The sequence below is a fragment of the Acanthochromis polyacanthus genome, chromosome 15, assembly GCF_021347895.1.
Source record: "Acanthochromis polyacanthus isolate Apoly-LR-REF ecotype Palm Island chromosome 15, KAUST_Apoly_ChrSc, whole genome shotgun sequence".
Taxonomy (NCBI): domain Eukaryota; kingdom Metazoa; phylum Chordata; class Actinopteri; family Pomacentridae; genus Acanthochromis; species Acanthochromis polyacanthus.
Genome location: NC_067127.1, coordinates 11,779,937 through 11,795,431, shown reverse-complemented (window position 1 = coordinate 11,795,431; position 15,495 = coordinate 11,779,937). Strand labels below are relative to the sequence as shown.

At 41.1% G+C, this 15,495-nt stretch overlaps 1 protein-coding gene across 3 annotated transcripts; it reads right to left on the bottom strand.

Moving 5' to 3' along the window:
• Nucleotides 1-1,670: 1,670 nt before the first annotated feature.
• oga (O-GlcNAcase) lies at nt 1,671-14,817 on the bottom strand. Of its 3 annotated transcripts, none has more exons than XM_022205881.2 (19): nt 14,263-14,817; nt 13,695-13,746; nt 13,508-13,605; nt 13,243-13,373; nt 12,943-13,114; nt 12,745-12,843; nt 12,348-12,632; nt 12,059-12,217; nt 11,751-11,941; nt 11,155-11,430; nt 10,858-11,061; nt 10,200-10,374; nt 8,619-8,672; nt 7,052-7,137; nt 5,842-5,946; nt 5,450-5,541; nt 5,149-5,341; nt 4,887-5,046; nt 1,671-4,266 (listed from the first exon to the last, which is right to left on the bottom strand). In XM_022205881.2, the coding sequence occupies exons 1-19, from the start codon at nt 14,426-14,428 to the stop codon at nt 4,130-4,132; spliced, it is 2,835 nt and encodes a 944-aa protein (XP_022061573.1). In that variant the 5' UTR covers nt 14,429-14,817; the 3' UTR covers nt 1,671-4,129. The 3 variants fall into 3 exon arrangements, with proteins under 3 accessions (XP_022061573.1, XP_022061576.1, XP_022061575.1); XM_022205884.2 differs by having other exon boundaries at nt 11,751-11,854; XM_022205883.2 differs by lacking the exon at nt 8,619-8,672.
• Between the last annotated feature and the right edge of the window lie 678 nt (nt 14,818-15,495).

The following is a 15,495-nucleotide window of genomic DNA, read 5'->3' as shown; positions in this document are numbered from 1 at the left end:
TTTATTTAGTTAGAGGGATTTTCATTTATAATTACTAAAAAGTTGACAAAATTGCCAAAATCATCAAGGATAGTGTATTTTTTAAATGAGAAAATGAAAAAGAAGAAAGCCTCCACACTTTTTAATCAAAAGGAATAAAGAAAATGATAAGAATGACAAAAAGAACAAAAGACTGGCAACAAAGAAGAAAAAGGCCACAATATTTGTTGTGTATCTCTGTGTGTGCTGTATCTGTGAAAGGCTATGAAGAAATTATTGTCATATGTCGGGAAGTTTTAATAATGCGTACTTGTGATTTGCAGTCATATATCGTACGAAGTTCCTCTCCTATCAGAATCTGTTGCTTTTCACAGTTGTTTAGTTCTCCAAAGTTTGGGATTAACACGTCAAACTTTTTGAAGCATTCATGTTTTATATCATCTTATTAGGTATTGCATCTCTGTCTCTATTTACCTTTTTGTGCAGTGATGACAGAACTTCTTGTTTCATCCTTTCTTCCGGGTTCGAGTGTGACCACCGAGTCTGTATTTAGTCAGAATAAGTCTCTGCTATGTATCTGATTGTCAAAAGATATTGTGACTATTTATACTCATGGTTTAGGGCCAGATAGCAGTGAAGTGTGGTTGGTTTCATTCATTCAGATAAGCATCTTTGACTCTAATTAGTGGCTGGAAAGCAGCGTTGTTCTGAGGGTGATCAGCGCTGGATGTTATCTGATCAGTGATGCTGGCAGAAGGGACTTTTGCTGGAGCTTCAGCAACTGGGTTTGTAGCGTTTGAAATCTCTTGGAGGCTCAATCTGAAATGTAATCAAAATGTAAGTGCTCTTTTATTAATGTCAACAATCAGTGGGTCTAATTCTGTCCTGCATGTTTTGGTTGGCGTTTTTCTTTGGATGTTTAACCCTTAGATGAGAATAAATGTGTTTTTATGCCATTTGTTGTCATGTCGGTTAAAAATAATCATTTGTACTATTTGATGACTTCATGTTTGAAATATGTCTATGTTTCGCTTTATAACAGATTTTTGAACATTTTGATACATGAAAAAGAAGAATATTACACAGAACAGCAACAGAAGAATGTCAACCATTTAGTGACATATTTCCACTATTTTCCTTCAGCTGTTCCTGCTCTCTGTCCCTGCAAGTTTGTGCTCTGCATAACGTTATCAGTGAAAGAGCTTGGGGTAGTAAAACAAACACCAGATTTAGTTATGTTTTTCTAAAGGTGATGAGCTATTTGAGGGAACCAAAATTAGTATTTTAAAAACACAATCATTAACAATGGCATAGAGAATCTAAAATACACATTTTTTTCAAGAACATATATACTCAGGGAAAAACAAGCAGCAAATGTGTATAATTATTTGTGCACAAAATGTACATGACAGGAGATATTTTTCTGTAAGCCATTAGCTTATTTCACTAACAATATTAATGCTTGTAAAACTTTATCACCATAACACTTTGTTTAAACCCTGACAGGGATATCCAACCAACTTCTTTTATGGTAATAGTGCCATTTAAGAGTGAAGCCCATTCATTTTTTTGTTTGTGTGTGGCCATTATCCTTCATAACAGAATCAGAAATGTTTATTTTTCCATCAGTAATTTGGGCAGAAACCTCTTCAGTACAGATACGCAACACAAAAGGACACAAAGCAACACAGTCACTGAATAGTATTTATTAGTTTTTCATTTTATGCATCTTACATACAAATTTTACAATGGTAAACTGTCACTTTAATGACCCCCCCGCCCCCCCAACCCGAAACTCAAAATGTACAATTGGAGCCCTTTCTCTCGGTCACAGCCTGTTTTTAAATCAAACCTGGTTGGCAGAGGAGAAAGCTCGAGCGCCGACGAACTGCAAAATGAACTGTTCAAAACACGTGTGAAAATCCAGCTGCCATTCCAGTTGACAAATAGCAGATCTGTTGGTGAGTTTCACACACCTTGCTGACAGGTAGGACGGCTGTACAGGACGGGGGGGGTTGTTACAAGGCCAGCGTCTTTGTTTAACCAAAACTGAACGCTAGCACGGTTTCAATAAAGATATACAAAATAATAACACTTTATGACTGACAGTGTTTACAGACTGTCTAAGTACAACAGTATTATGCTCATAGTGGTGAGCGGCATGCTTCGTCCTCTATGTAGCATCAGATGAGGTTATTCTAATGTCCACCACAGCAAATCCAATACACCTCGTGCACATCATGAATGTACAGTTTCAAGACATCACATTGGCAGGCAGCTACTGAAGAGCAACTGATGATCCTCGTGTAACAAACAGAATACTCCTATTTATAATCAAAGTGCATTTTTAAATTAACTATACAGATTTACAAAAAAAAAAAAAAAAAAACAAGATGGGAAATGCGTCAGAGTAGAAAACATTCAATGGACAGATAGGAAAAAGGCCTACGAATTTCTGCTCCAAACCCCCAGTTGAACAGGATTTAACCACCTAAAGAGAACTCGCGGAAGCTCAAAGGAGAATACATTCACTTGTATGCAACGTGGAAACAATGCGGGGAGGGACGACGGATGCTGGAATCGATTATTCAGGATTACCGATGACTTGTTGACAAAGGGAGTCTGAAGCTGCAGACGAAGTTGACTGTTCATTTACAAGTCCGGCCTTGAATTAGTGGTTATGAGGAACAGAGTTTCGTGACAGTGGGAGGCTGACGCTTTTAGGGTTTTAGGATTGTTCATCCATAAATGGCTAAAATTTTCTATAGCAGGTCAGAATATTTTGGTCCCACTGGCGACCGCTATCAGGAAGCGCTTTTATGCTTCCAAAAAGAAACTAAGTAAACCAGCAAGTGTGACATTTTAACTAGCTAAATAATCAGAAAGAAGCTTATGAAAGACAAAAAAATTCATGACATTGAGTAAATATATAATTTTACGTAACTTATAGGTATGATAAGAGCTTTTTAATCCTTCAGCTTAGGTTGCTGGGTTAAAGTTCGAGATCTGGTAGGGCAAGAATATAGCATGTAACTGTCTGTCAGGATATAGCTCTGGAATTTGAGCAACAACAAGGCCAGCGTATAAAATCACCCATCATTAGCGGTTTGTGACCGACGCATGCGAGAAAACCTGGACACAGATGGTAACAGCATCTGCAATATAAACCTAAAATCCAAAGGCAATGAACCAAAAAGGCAATAGGAAGGAGAACTTAGCAAAAAAAGAAAAGCAGAAATAGGCTGAGAAACATGTTTTGTAAACTCCTGGAAGCTTTTCTATTGCTTTCCAAATGTCTACCACTACTTGAACAGAAATTCGGAGGACCTCCGGGTTGAGTCTTTAACAACTCTCATGAAATTCCTTTTCTTTGCTGGTCTGTAGCATTGTTCTGTTGGAGGTTTCACAAACCTCAAAAGCTACAAGTTTCCATCCTTCATGTCCACACACACAGCATTTCACAACAATTTTGTCAGAAACACACCACTTAAAAAAGGCCTCTATCTCCAAGTCTATTGTGGAGCAATTGAAAATACCACAATGTGACGATGAAAGGCAAGCTCTCATATAGCACCTCACGTCCTGTAAAAAGGTGTCCCACTTGTGTCAACATCTACGGCATTTCTCTATGTCACAGCCGGGAAAGCAGGACGTGGGGGTAGTAAGATACTACCTGGGATATGGGCCACCCTCATTTCACAGCTCTGCCTCCATTTCAGATACAGACACTCTGCATTACGGCATGCGGGTCATATCTATGTAATGGCTACTGGATTAACTCAGAAAAAAAGGCTTATGGAGTTACTCCTTCCTCCTGGAGGTATATGAACAGTGGGACCCTAGAAATCAATGCTCAAGTGCCACACTTCCATGTTACTGACTGGAGCGACTACAGATCATTCCTCAGATCTTTTAGCTTTGGATCTGCTGAATCCAACAGAGCCATAACATCTAAGGGCAGCACAGGGAATCTGTGTGTGGCGGCTGTGCTTCTGTACACAAATCCTAAAAAAAAAAAAAAAAAAGTGTCCCGGGGCGAGCCCAGATGGTAACGTAGTATAAAATCATCATGAAAGTTTCTCTCATGAGGGTAGCAAACGTTTGAGCTGTGTTGACTTTCACTGTCCGTTAAAGGTCGCACAAGGTTTCTTCAAAGGCTGCGTCCCATGATGATGACGTCTTTGGGAAAGCCCTCCATTTTAGCCACCTCAAAGCATCCCAGTTTGCTATAGAAGTCCAACATTCGCTTATCAGTCTGGCGAACCTTACAGAACGCACCGTGGGACCCTGACAGGGGAAGACAAAACAAAATAAGTCAGTAAGCAAAATCCCAAACGCCGTGGTCCATTAGAATGATAAACTAGTGATAATCTACTACTCTGTCATAAAGTTAGCACACAGGTTCCTAATCAGCAGAATGCATTCTACTATAAAGGGAAAACTACATCAGATAGACGCTCAACTCAAACATGCGTGTTGTTTTGGACTTTGTGCTCACTTTCACATTATTCCTAGATAAGACAAATGGGTCTGCCTGTTGAAAAACAGCCACTGCGATGTCTATAAAGACAAGTACTAATTTTGGGCCTGGATTTTCATTTAGACATGATTCTACATGTGACATCATTCATTCAACCCCTCTTCCTATTTCTGCTGCCGTTAGTTGCAGTGAACACTGTCTTGCCCGACAGACAATAAGCTTGACTGAAACTTATCAAATTTCATCTAAACAGATGCAGATTAATTTTAAGAAAAAATGCAATGTGTTCAATAGTTGGCTGTTGGTCTATTCAAAATATAAATGAACAGAAGTGAGTTCCATTATATAAGATTTACATTTTACTAAACCTAACAAATATTTTATGTGGTAACTAATATGTGAGGGGTGGAGGATAACTGACACTTACCATTGGCCTTAAGAGAAGATAACAGACACCCCATCATGCTTTTGGCCACGCTGGGGTCGGTGACTTTGGCGTGAATGTCAACCTTGATGAGAGAAGGGAAGTTGGAGAGGAAAGAGTCTGGAAGGCCCTCCTCCTCCTCATGGAAGCTCAGCATCATTTTCTACAGGGAAACAGAGAGATTGCAAAGCACATTCAACAACAGGAGACACAATCAGATAATTCTGATCCAGGTGAGGGTCAAAGAGGTCGATTAAGATCCTACCTCAGCCTCTGTGAGGTCCTTCTCACAGTCCGGTTTGTTGTATTTCTCCTGCATGAAGGGAATCCAGCTCAACTTGCAGTTCTTGACGAAGGGTTGAACATCGACAGTCCCAAGAGCATAACCACAGATCCCTTCATCATCCTCGAGCACAAACCCATAGTCTGAACTCAGTGTCAGGAGGCCTCCGACTAATCTGTGAGCAAACGATGAGGATTTTGTCAGTCATGAGGAAAAAAAAAATAACACATAGTCCAGGTTTTAGTCAGGGCTGACTGCACACAAATATATCTTGATGTTTTACCTGTCTCCTATGAGGTCAGGATCATCGTCAGTGAACGGCACATCCTCCATTCCTTCGCAGTACATTTCTTTACATATTTTATAAACTGCAGGCTGCAAACAGACAGATATAGTGGATGAGCTGACATGCTCACAATAGCCCGACTACGACATACCAAAAGCCAGAGCCACAAAGAACACCAGTATGTTGATTGTATGTAAGCAAGTTGCTGGGGTACTACTGTAGCATCTGGCTAAGATTCATTTTTAAACAATTAAAAATCAATTACAATGTTTATATTTTACCATCATTTAATACTTAGTAACTGTTGGATGAAATACTTGTCTTTTTTTTTTTTTTTTAAATAGTGTGCAATACAGCTGCATGACTAAACTCAAAAACGAGCATCTTACCTCATCTTTGGGAAAGTACGGCCTTATGGAATAGATTTTGGAGGTTGGCATTGAAGGTGGAGGTTGGTAGAAAAGATCGTTTGCCCCATCTATTGGCAACAATCTCTGTGGGTATCAAAACGAACAGGGTCAGATTCACTTTATAAAAAAAAAAAAAAAAAAGACGGTGTGTTGCTTTGGCTGACTGCCTCACTGTGTGTTTGCTAAGCTGAACCACTATCAGCCCAAAAGGAGCCACAGAAGACGGCAAAACGCTTTGGATTGACAAATACTCAAAAACATCTCAATCTATAAACTGTGTTCCTTGTTGATCTGATAGTGGACAACGAGAGCAAACCTCACATCTTTCTCATTTTTGCTTAAAGGAACACACACAAACGTACATATTTGCTTTCCACATATAAAAAAAACGAGGTTGGTACTTTGGTCTGAATAAGGTTTTACTGGCTGAAGGAGATGCTACTTTCCCTTTCAGTAAGGCATCGCAATATTTCGCTGCGCAGGACCCTCCTGTTGAGAAAAATAATGATGCTGGCGCAGAAAGACAGAGAGAACTCCAGGAAAAAAAAACCAAAGAGGCAAATTAAATGTGAGATAACTGGATTAACTCAATAGCACATCAGTTGCTACTGCGAGTCTCGGTTGGAAACACTTTTTGACTGGACAGGTGTATTTGATCATGGAGTTTTCCCATTGCACACATGCTTGCGTTCTCGCGGGCGCTGCGATGCTTTTGCGTGCGCTTGCAAAGGCTTGGCTTGGTAATTTGTGCGCTGTGCTTTCCTGCAAAGAAATGAGATGTCATGAAAATAAAAACCTAGCCATGCTCGCTTGCGCCGCGTGCGCCAGGGAAAAGCAGCATCTCCTTGAGCAGTTGCTGAAAGAAACTAAAATTATTCAATCAAAGAAAATGCCATGCCAAACACTGGCTGCAACCTTTTTCTGTCAGGACGGGCTGCAGGTAACCCATTCCCTCCACACAGACTGACAAGATCCCAAAGAGATAGAAGGACACAAGCTTCTTTGGAGAGCAAGTGAAGGGGATGGAACCTGAATGTAATAAAGCCTGACCCATTACAATCAGCTCACCTTCGACAGACCAAACCCCTTCATACCTACGCACATATTACCATAGTCTTCTTTGCTCACAGCACTCTTTTTTTTTTTTTTTTTTTCCATTTGATTGCTGTAAATTCAGTGCATTAGATACCTGGAACTCTCCTGCTAGACCTCCCCTAAAGGCCCAGGGTTCTTGGTCTCCTCTAAGGAATTGTGCTGAGGACTGACTACGACACCCTGTTAGGAGCAGAGCCAAGCGGAGATTGTTACCACAGGATGGGGCTCTCTGACACAGATGAAAAGAGTGGGGGAAATGGGAATGAAGGGGGTCATATGTATCTAATAGCATAATCAAGTGAATAAATTTATTTTTGTTTTAATCATTAAAATGTAAAAGGACCTAATTTGGAAAAGGTAAACTATATTCAGAGGAATATTTTAGGATAAAATGGGGCTCAAGCACCTAAAGCTTATGTTGGCAAGAAGGAATTTAGGTGCAAGATATACATTTTTACAAAAACAGCATGAGTTCTGCACCTTTTTAAATTCTGTGTCAGTACAATATTGACAATCAGATCTACATGACTTGATATGCAGATATTAAATGCCTAAAAAAAGTTATTTTGTGCAGTTTCTTGCATCCTTACTGTACGGGTAACATTCATTTAAAAAGCTGACGGACTTAATATTACACTGACCATCAGACCTGAAACCCACGCTATCTGCAGACAACAGAAGTAAGCTTTAGTTGCCTTCACCCCACTGTTCTCACCACCCCGTGTGAAGTCACATTCTCATCTTATCTGCCTTGTCACATGACGGGGGAGCATGAGTCATTCAAAACCAGGAAGACAGAAGTAGTACGAGCGTTCCCTGAGTTAAAGGGCCTCTCAGCTCACTATTAAAAGCCCCAATCAAGACAGACCAAAGATGAAAAATACACCGCAGGGACAAAGCATATAAAGAGCACTAGATTTCTAAAGCAAACAGGGCTCTCAGAGTGCGGATACAGTAGCGTTGCTGCTAACAAAGTCTACCTCTGGTTGATGAGAAGCCCTGTCATGTGACCAGACAAATACAGCGCGCGTGCAGGACATCTGACACTGCTTTACATATGAACCTCAATCTGATACCTAAAACAATTCCTTTGATGGGCTGACAACACAGCACACAGATGCACCCACGGGAAGGAACTCTGAAACTGGCCACCCAGATTACAAGCCACACAATGAACAAAAGATTGAACCCTTAGTGCATTACTTCCACCTGAATTATCTATTCAGACTGCACTGTCTTAATACAATGACAATTGTGCAAAAAGCATGAACACTCGGGCCTGCCATTGTGTATGTGAACCCACATATCGCAGTCAGAAATGACCCTGAGCAGGATGAATTTCATGTGGTGTAATAAATTTCAAAGCCAAGCGTAAATTCCCTTGAGTAGGTGCATCAGGCTGCGCTGAGCCATTTCTATAGGCCTACTGACAGAAACAAAAAAACAAGTTAGAGAGATGCTGCCAGAGAGAAAAATTTGGGAGTTAACACTTAGAATTCCAACTCAAATCGCTGCGCAAAATGTGACTTCATCCGGAGGGCTGCTTCCTTTTCCTCCAAATCAGTCTTACATTTATAAATTTAGTTTAAGAAAAAAAACTGACAGAAAAATCCATTTGAAACATGAACAAAAGAAAGAGACAACGCCTGCACTGTGCATACATCGGTCACTGTCGATCCAATAGCAGTAGAAACTTGTACTGTGGATTCTTCCATCTGTACATGGTGAAGGGAGAAAACAGTAGAAAATAGTTATTAATAAGTGCTCTCAGTACAATAACCAGGGAGGTTGTGACTAAGTGCCGGCTGCACAGCATCTACCGAGGGGAAAACATGGGGACTGATGAAAAACCCTGCTAACAGCAACAGCAGAAGCCAACATTAATTAATGGCACTGCAGTCATTAGGAATATGGAAAAACAACTATACTTCTGAGGCTTTTCTCAGTGATGCTGAAGTGCTTAAGAGCATTTACTGACGCACTGAGCCAGAAGGGTGTGTTTTTGATGTGGTTTTGCCAGTGTGGGTATGCTGCCTGCTGTGTACTGTGGGTCAGAGACCTCAGCTTTACCATATAGCCGGACAGGACAGAAACCTGTGAATGAAACTGGGTTACAGGGAGTAACCTACAGGCCATGCTGGTGCTTCAGACTAATCAAAAGAACACTCCACAAAAGATGGAGATGTTATCACGATGCTGAATTCCACTCAAACTGTATCACAGTGTTCCATTTGAAAGACCGAGAGAAATATGAGGTAAAGGGAGAGGGACATAGTGGGAGGGAGAGAAAGAAAGAATATCTATTGGAAGTCGATGGATCCCACCCTGATACAGATGGAGCAAATGATTCAGACGGTTAAACCAACAGCCTCATTATAGAGACCATTCAGTGAAGCTGAACACAAAGCTTACTGAAATGTACTCACATGCTTCGTGTCAAAACCAATTCAGATATTTCTGATTGCTTGTTTGTTTATGCACCAGAATGGCCTTCCACAGTGAGTCAGTCAACTTGCTCTCCAAGCTCGCGTGCGCGCTAGGGCATGGAGGAAGGGGGGGGATGGGGACTTCCCCCTGGCGCCCATCCCCACAGACGAAGAAATGGAAGCAAGTGTGTCTGTGCGGGAATGCAGCAGTGATGTTACCGGATACACAGCAAGCAGCAGTAACCCTGCTTGGACGTTTTCCACAGAGACCCAGTTTAGGCATCATCAATATGGAGCTACATGTCATGGAATAAACAGGGAGGATACTAGCAGTGCAAGCGGCATTCAGTCAGACGAAATAAAAAAAAAAAAAGAAAACCAACATATGTGAACAAGAGCAGTTAACAGACTCATAACTATTGAGAGGTGATGCATTGGACCTGACCAGTGCTGAGTTGCTCTATATTAAAAATGGGGTTATAAGCTGCACACTCTCACCCTGTATACAGGTGGTGGCGAAGATCTCTCGGAGCCATACTGCTCTAAGTCTGATCAGAAATACTACCAAATGCTAAGCAGACTGAAATCATTTTAAACAGCACTGGACTACAACAGAATCCATGCAGTTCAATAATCCTTCATTTAATGGTTTATTCTAGAAGTTTTGACTTTGTTTTATTGTAAATGTAATGCAATATTCATGTATATATTCTATGTAAATGTATTTCTGAGAATTACAAAAGTCAGGTGTACTAGGCTTGATGCTATGCTACGTCTCTCTAACAATAAGCACCCAGTGGTTTCCCTCATACATACCTAGCCACTGGACAAAAGACTTGACCATAGAAATGATGCTCTTGATGTCCCAGATGTACGGGTAGAGGTCGTAAAGGATGGTGCGATTGGCCGTATTAGACAGCCGAGTGAACATCTGGATGACTGAGCAGCACATGTCCTCAAACTTCTCTGCCCTTAATTGCCATTCGGCCACCTGCATGCAACACAGTGATCGAACAAATAATGTTTTAAAAAAATGGACGACACTAAACCATGTATTTTTTTGTTTTCTGGTAAGCAAACATTTTGACTTGGCGCATTAGAAGAAGTACAGGTGACATTATTAACAACGCTACTGGTAAACATCATCACAAAATCCATTAGAAAAAAACTATATAGCATGAGTAATTTTATTATTTATACCTATGTTTTTGGTCAAAATTTCATTGGAGAAAAAAAACTGATGGTTTAATAAGGGAAGCTGTAGTTTACAAAAACAAATCGAACACAACACTATGTGGTATAAGCATACTCCATCTGCTGTCATAACTACACCACCTAATGGGCAATATGGGTACTACACATCCACCATTTTGTGTCTCTCACCAGCAGGTTTAGTTACTCACAGACTGGTTTTCACAGATAAACCTACCTCTCTAAACCTGCTCTGTGCAATCATTTCAGTGCATTAACCCACCTTTTCGCTTTCTTTCCTCTTGCAGTTGACACTAACGACGCTGCTGTTGGCTCGTAACCAGTTGAACTCCTTCAGCATTTGCATGGCCTTGGGTCCATGTTCATAAGGAAGGTAGAAGAGCTCTGCCAGCAAGCTCAGATCCTCAAGTGTGAGGGGCTCTGCTGTGAACAGCGGCTTCTCGTTGGGCCCAGGCACGAACACATCCTAAGGACACAAATTTACAACGTGACTTTGAATTCTAATTTGGTTTTTCTTTCAACTGCAGATATAAGGGGGACAAAAACGAGGGAAACTCACAAATGCTTGCGGCACTTGTTTGAGCTGATCGTCTGTCTGCATAGGTGCAATATCGCTCCCAGAGTCCTCCTGGATTGACTCTTCTGGGGACTTGGACTCTGCCAGACTCTCCTTGTCTGTATCCATAGGCTTCAGATCCTCAGCCATCTTGTCAGCTAAGATAGGACCGACGTGCTTCTCCTCTGGGTCGGCTTCTGCTTCTGGCTCTGGCTCATCCTGCTTCTCAACCACCATCTCCATGGGCTCCTCGTCCGAATCCTTCTTTTCTACTTCAACCTGCATAGGCACAGAATAAAAATGTGTGTAGAAACATTTCTAAACGCTCTCTTCTCCAGTAGACAAATGCATGCATTGTATCCAACCACACAAAACAAAACCTGATCAGAAAGAGAGATTCAGGGGTGTGCATTCTCACTAGCAGTCATGTAATCATCAGCTATTCATTTTTAATTATTCAAGGTCCTGATTAGGAAGCGTCAACTGCACAAACAATATGTTCACATTAACAGACAGCTTGCTTTCTACAAGAAGCATTCACTGCTCCTTTGCGTCACTAAAGCGCAGCAACTGTGTCTCATCGTAATAATAAACCTCACCTCCTCTACCTCCTGTGGTCTTTTTGCCAAAGGGTGTGAAAGTGGATCCAGGCAGAGAGGAGGCATCGCTGGAGACATGATGGGCTGCTGGAACACAGTCGTGACTGTTGTGGAGGAGCAGAGAGAGGGAGCAGCCATGGATGATACATCTATGGCTGTGCTTTTGGCACCACTCTGAGGCACCTGTCGGCCTGAAAGAGTAGAGTCTCACTGCATTGTATTCTTCAATCTGAATAATCAAGAGTGTGTTCCAAGTGACATTCATACAAAACCTTTACATTATGACATTATATTGGGACTGCTCTTACTGTTGTACTGGTGAGGCACACCAAATTCTCCGAGCCATTCTGTGAGAGCCAGTTTTAGAGCAAGCTGTGGGCTGTAGAGCATGTCTGTTTCCAGTTCTTCATCACTGCCCTCGTTCTCCAACTTGATCTGGATGGACACAGTGCTGTCCTCACCATCAGCTGGTAAAGGGGAAGATGAAGAAACAAATGCAGAAAGGCACATTAATGAATTAATTATTAACCTCACACAGAGAGATTATGCATCCACATCAATACATTACGAATTGATTCACTTGTGGATCATACTTACTCATAACCACATCCTTGCGCACCCCATTCATGTTAGACTTATACCAGGTGGCTAAAGTGTGGATCGCTACGAAATTTGATTCAAACTCGCAGTTAGGATTGGTAAGAACTCCCTTCAGTCTGGGGATGAGCTCTGTGGAGCGGCCCTTGTATGGACCCAGGAAAAGCCTCTTCTGGTCATAGTCATTGGCATGAATGTTATCCCAGATTACTGGGGCTCTTCTCAGGATTTTTGACACCTCCTCAATAGACTCCACTGTGATGTCTTTGGACACCACTTTGGGCCCTGCAGAAAAGACAACATATCCTAATTAACTGTTTTGTCTGACATACAATGACTGCCTACTTAACATAAGTAATACGTTTTGGGTTTTTAGACAGGAAAAGGTTTGACTTGCCTGTCCACAGGACATCAATGCCCGGCAGTAGCTTCTCTCCTACTGTGTGGAGGTAGGGTGACTGAGAGACACTTGGGTAGCAGAATGTTCCACAGTACTCTGTATTGCAAGGCAAGAAAAAAAACAAATAATGAATAAACATGTACATAAAACAAGTTTGTGAACTGTGTAAAGAACTTAAAAATAATATTAAGGTACCTGTGGGGCAGAAGAGGAAAGTTTCAGGCTCTCCCAGGTACTGGTAGATTTCGTTGGTAATGGAAACCTGAGCGTGCGCAAATGAGCTGAACACTTCTTTGTCAGCAGGGCACATGTTGTGGTCAATATCATCAAAAAGTAAGGCAAATGATTTGCAGCCAAAGTGAGAAACCTGAAGGGAGGAAATAAAATCCAACAAAATGATTAAAAAGTGGCATAGTATGGAGCTCTTGAATATATATACATATCAGGGGTTTTACCACAATGTTCATTCTGCTGTTGCACAAAATGATGTGATACCTGATCAAGTTTTCTCTTGAGTGCAGAAACCTCTTTCTGATTAGAGAAGGTGATGTCTAATCCAGGGGAAATAGCATAGATAAACTCTATGCCATGCTCCTTAGCAGCACCAATTAAAGTCATGAGTTGCTCTACAAGAAAAAAGGGGATAATCTGTCACTTAATAATTTTTTTGTAATTTAAAAAAATATGTTTTATAATACGTTAGCTTAGGCAACAAGCAGCATGCATTTTTCTTGCACCAAGATCTGTTCTAAGTAGTCACCTGCTTCTTCCACTGAATACAGCTCTCTCCAGAACATTCTGTGCTTGTAGTCATCTTTGGGTGCATAAAGGTACGTATTCAGTCCCCATTTCTGCTGCCTGTGATATTCAAAGTTGGACAAACTCTGTATAACAACTCTAACCATTATGTTATATGTATATATGCATACTTAAATAGTATACATTACCTTCTGAATAGTTCTTTCCTCTGTTCCATTGTCCATGGTCGACCATAAAAGCCTGCATGAGCAAACAATGCATTCATTTTCCATGCAGTCTGCAGTGCTGATGAGCTACATTTCCTGATCATACTGAGCTGCCTGACTGCTACTGCTATCAATCTGCCCCCTGGTGTGGGCTGAGCTGGAAGAGCAATTAGACATGCAATTTGTGCTTACATTGACTGATGGCGTCGTTCTGAACGAACCAGTTTACGATTTTTTCGACAAATGATCATTCTAAATTCATTTAAAGTAGGTCAATGCTGTTTTTGTAAAATGTATTAGTTCCAGAAGAACGATTAAAAATATTTGATTTGCAATGCAAGTCCAAAATAAACAAATTTACACCCCACGTCTACGGATCTGAAATAGTCATCCAGGTGGAACACGAACCATATGTGGTATATTTTCCGTCTCGTATAGCAAAAATCACCTCCACAGGCAGCACAATTGCTCGTGCATTTCGATGTCCTACTTCTAATTATATACAATTAACAGCATGATATCACCCATATGTGCATATACATGACATTACCTTCCACGACTCCGCTTATGAATTTCCTGTGGCCCGTCGGTTCGACTCCAATCCCGGGCTCTTCCACCGGGCCAGGGGCCTCTGCACAAGCCTCTCCGGAGACTGGGCTGGGGCTCGGCTCGCCATCCACTTGCGGCGTCTCCAGCGTTTTATCTTTTTGCACCATTGTTCGCAATCTCTCTCGTTTCAAAGTCACGAAATTCAAACGAATCCAGAGAGCAGAGAATTATTTTAAAACGCAATTTGGCAGGCAAATTCTCCGAGCAAAACCCAGAGGAAATAAATCGCGTCACTGTCTGTTCGACTGTTAGCTAGCATACGGTTTTAGCGTATCTGTTTTTTTTTTTTTTGCTGAAAATTTAGCAAAAGCTTTCACGGGATGTAAGTAGAAATTGCTATCAGGTGGTACAGAACATAATTTACGCTGGCTAATATACAAAGAAAAGGAAGAAATTGGTTCGTTCTTGCTCGATCATTTCCCCGTCTTTATGACAGATTTACCCTACTTTTCGTTGGTTCTTCCTGTTTACACCGAGTGCGCATGCTCACGGGACTAGATCAAACCAGTCAGAACTAGATCTGCGTGACAAAACACCGCAAAGATGTCACCGAGGAGAAAAGATAGATGACATTTTTTACCCCGCAACGGTAAAAACAACACGCTGGTAACACTCGAGCACAATCCGTTTTTGTGATTTATTCAGCTACAAGTGACAGGGATCATTTATTAAGTATATCAGCTAAATGACGACATCTAATATTGAATAAAATGGCCAACTTGTGGCAAATTATCACCTAAACACTATTAGGACATGACTCAAGACATTTTTTTTTGTAATTACTGATGGCTACAATAGTGTCGACAGTTTATCAAAGTACCAAGAAATTAAAGTTTTCCAAACTTGCGACGTAGGTTCGGGTAACTGGCTCCATTCCGTGATTGAGTTGAATATCTCCACAGCTGTGTACCATCTTGAGATTCCAGTCCATATTAGGAATGCAGTTAAGCTTCAACACCACTTTCAAACAGTGGGGAGGTGCTTTCCATCTGTTATGACCCGAGTCTCAGTCAGCAAAACACATGCTTTGTTCTAAATCACCAGGAAAATCCAGCATATATGTTTGTGTAGGTGTGTATTTTTGCAGTGCACATTAGTAATGGAAGGAGAGACCCGTTACTCCTATTTATGAAGTCTCTTTCATAGTAAACATTTCAACCTTTCAGGAAAAACA

Coding starts and splice junctions, on each gene's coding strand:
- oga (XM_022205881.2), bottom strand. CDS start 14,428: ATGGTGCAAAAAGATAAAACGCTGGAGACGCCGCAAGTGGATGGCGAG. Junction 12,633..12,744: donor CATTGATGTCCTGTGGACAG/GCAAGTCAAACC, acceptor TCTTTTCTGCAG/GGCCCAAAGTGGTGTCCAAA. Junction 11,062..11,154: donor AACAAGTGCCGCAAGCATTT/GTGAGTTTCCCT, acceptor TTGTGTCCTTAG/GATGTGTTCGTGCCTGGGCC.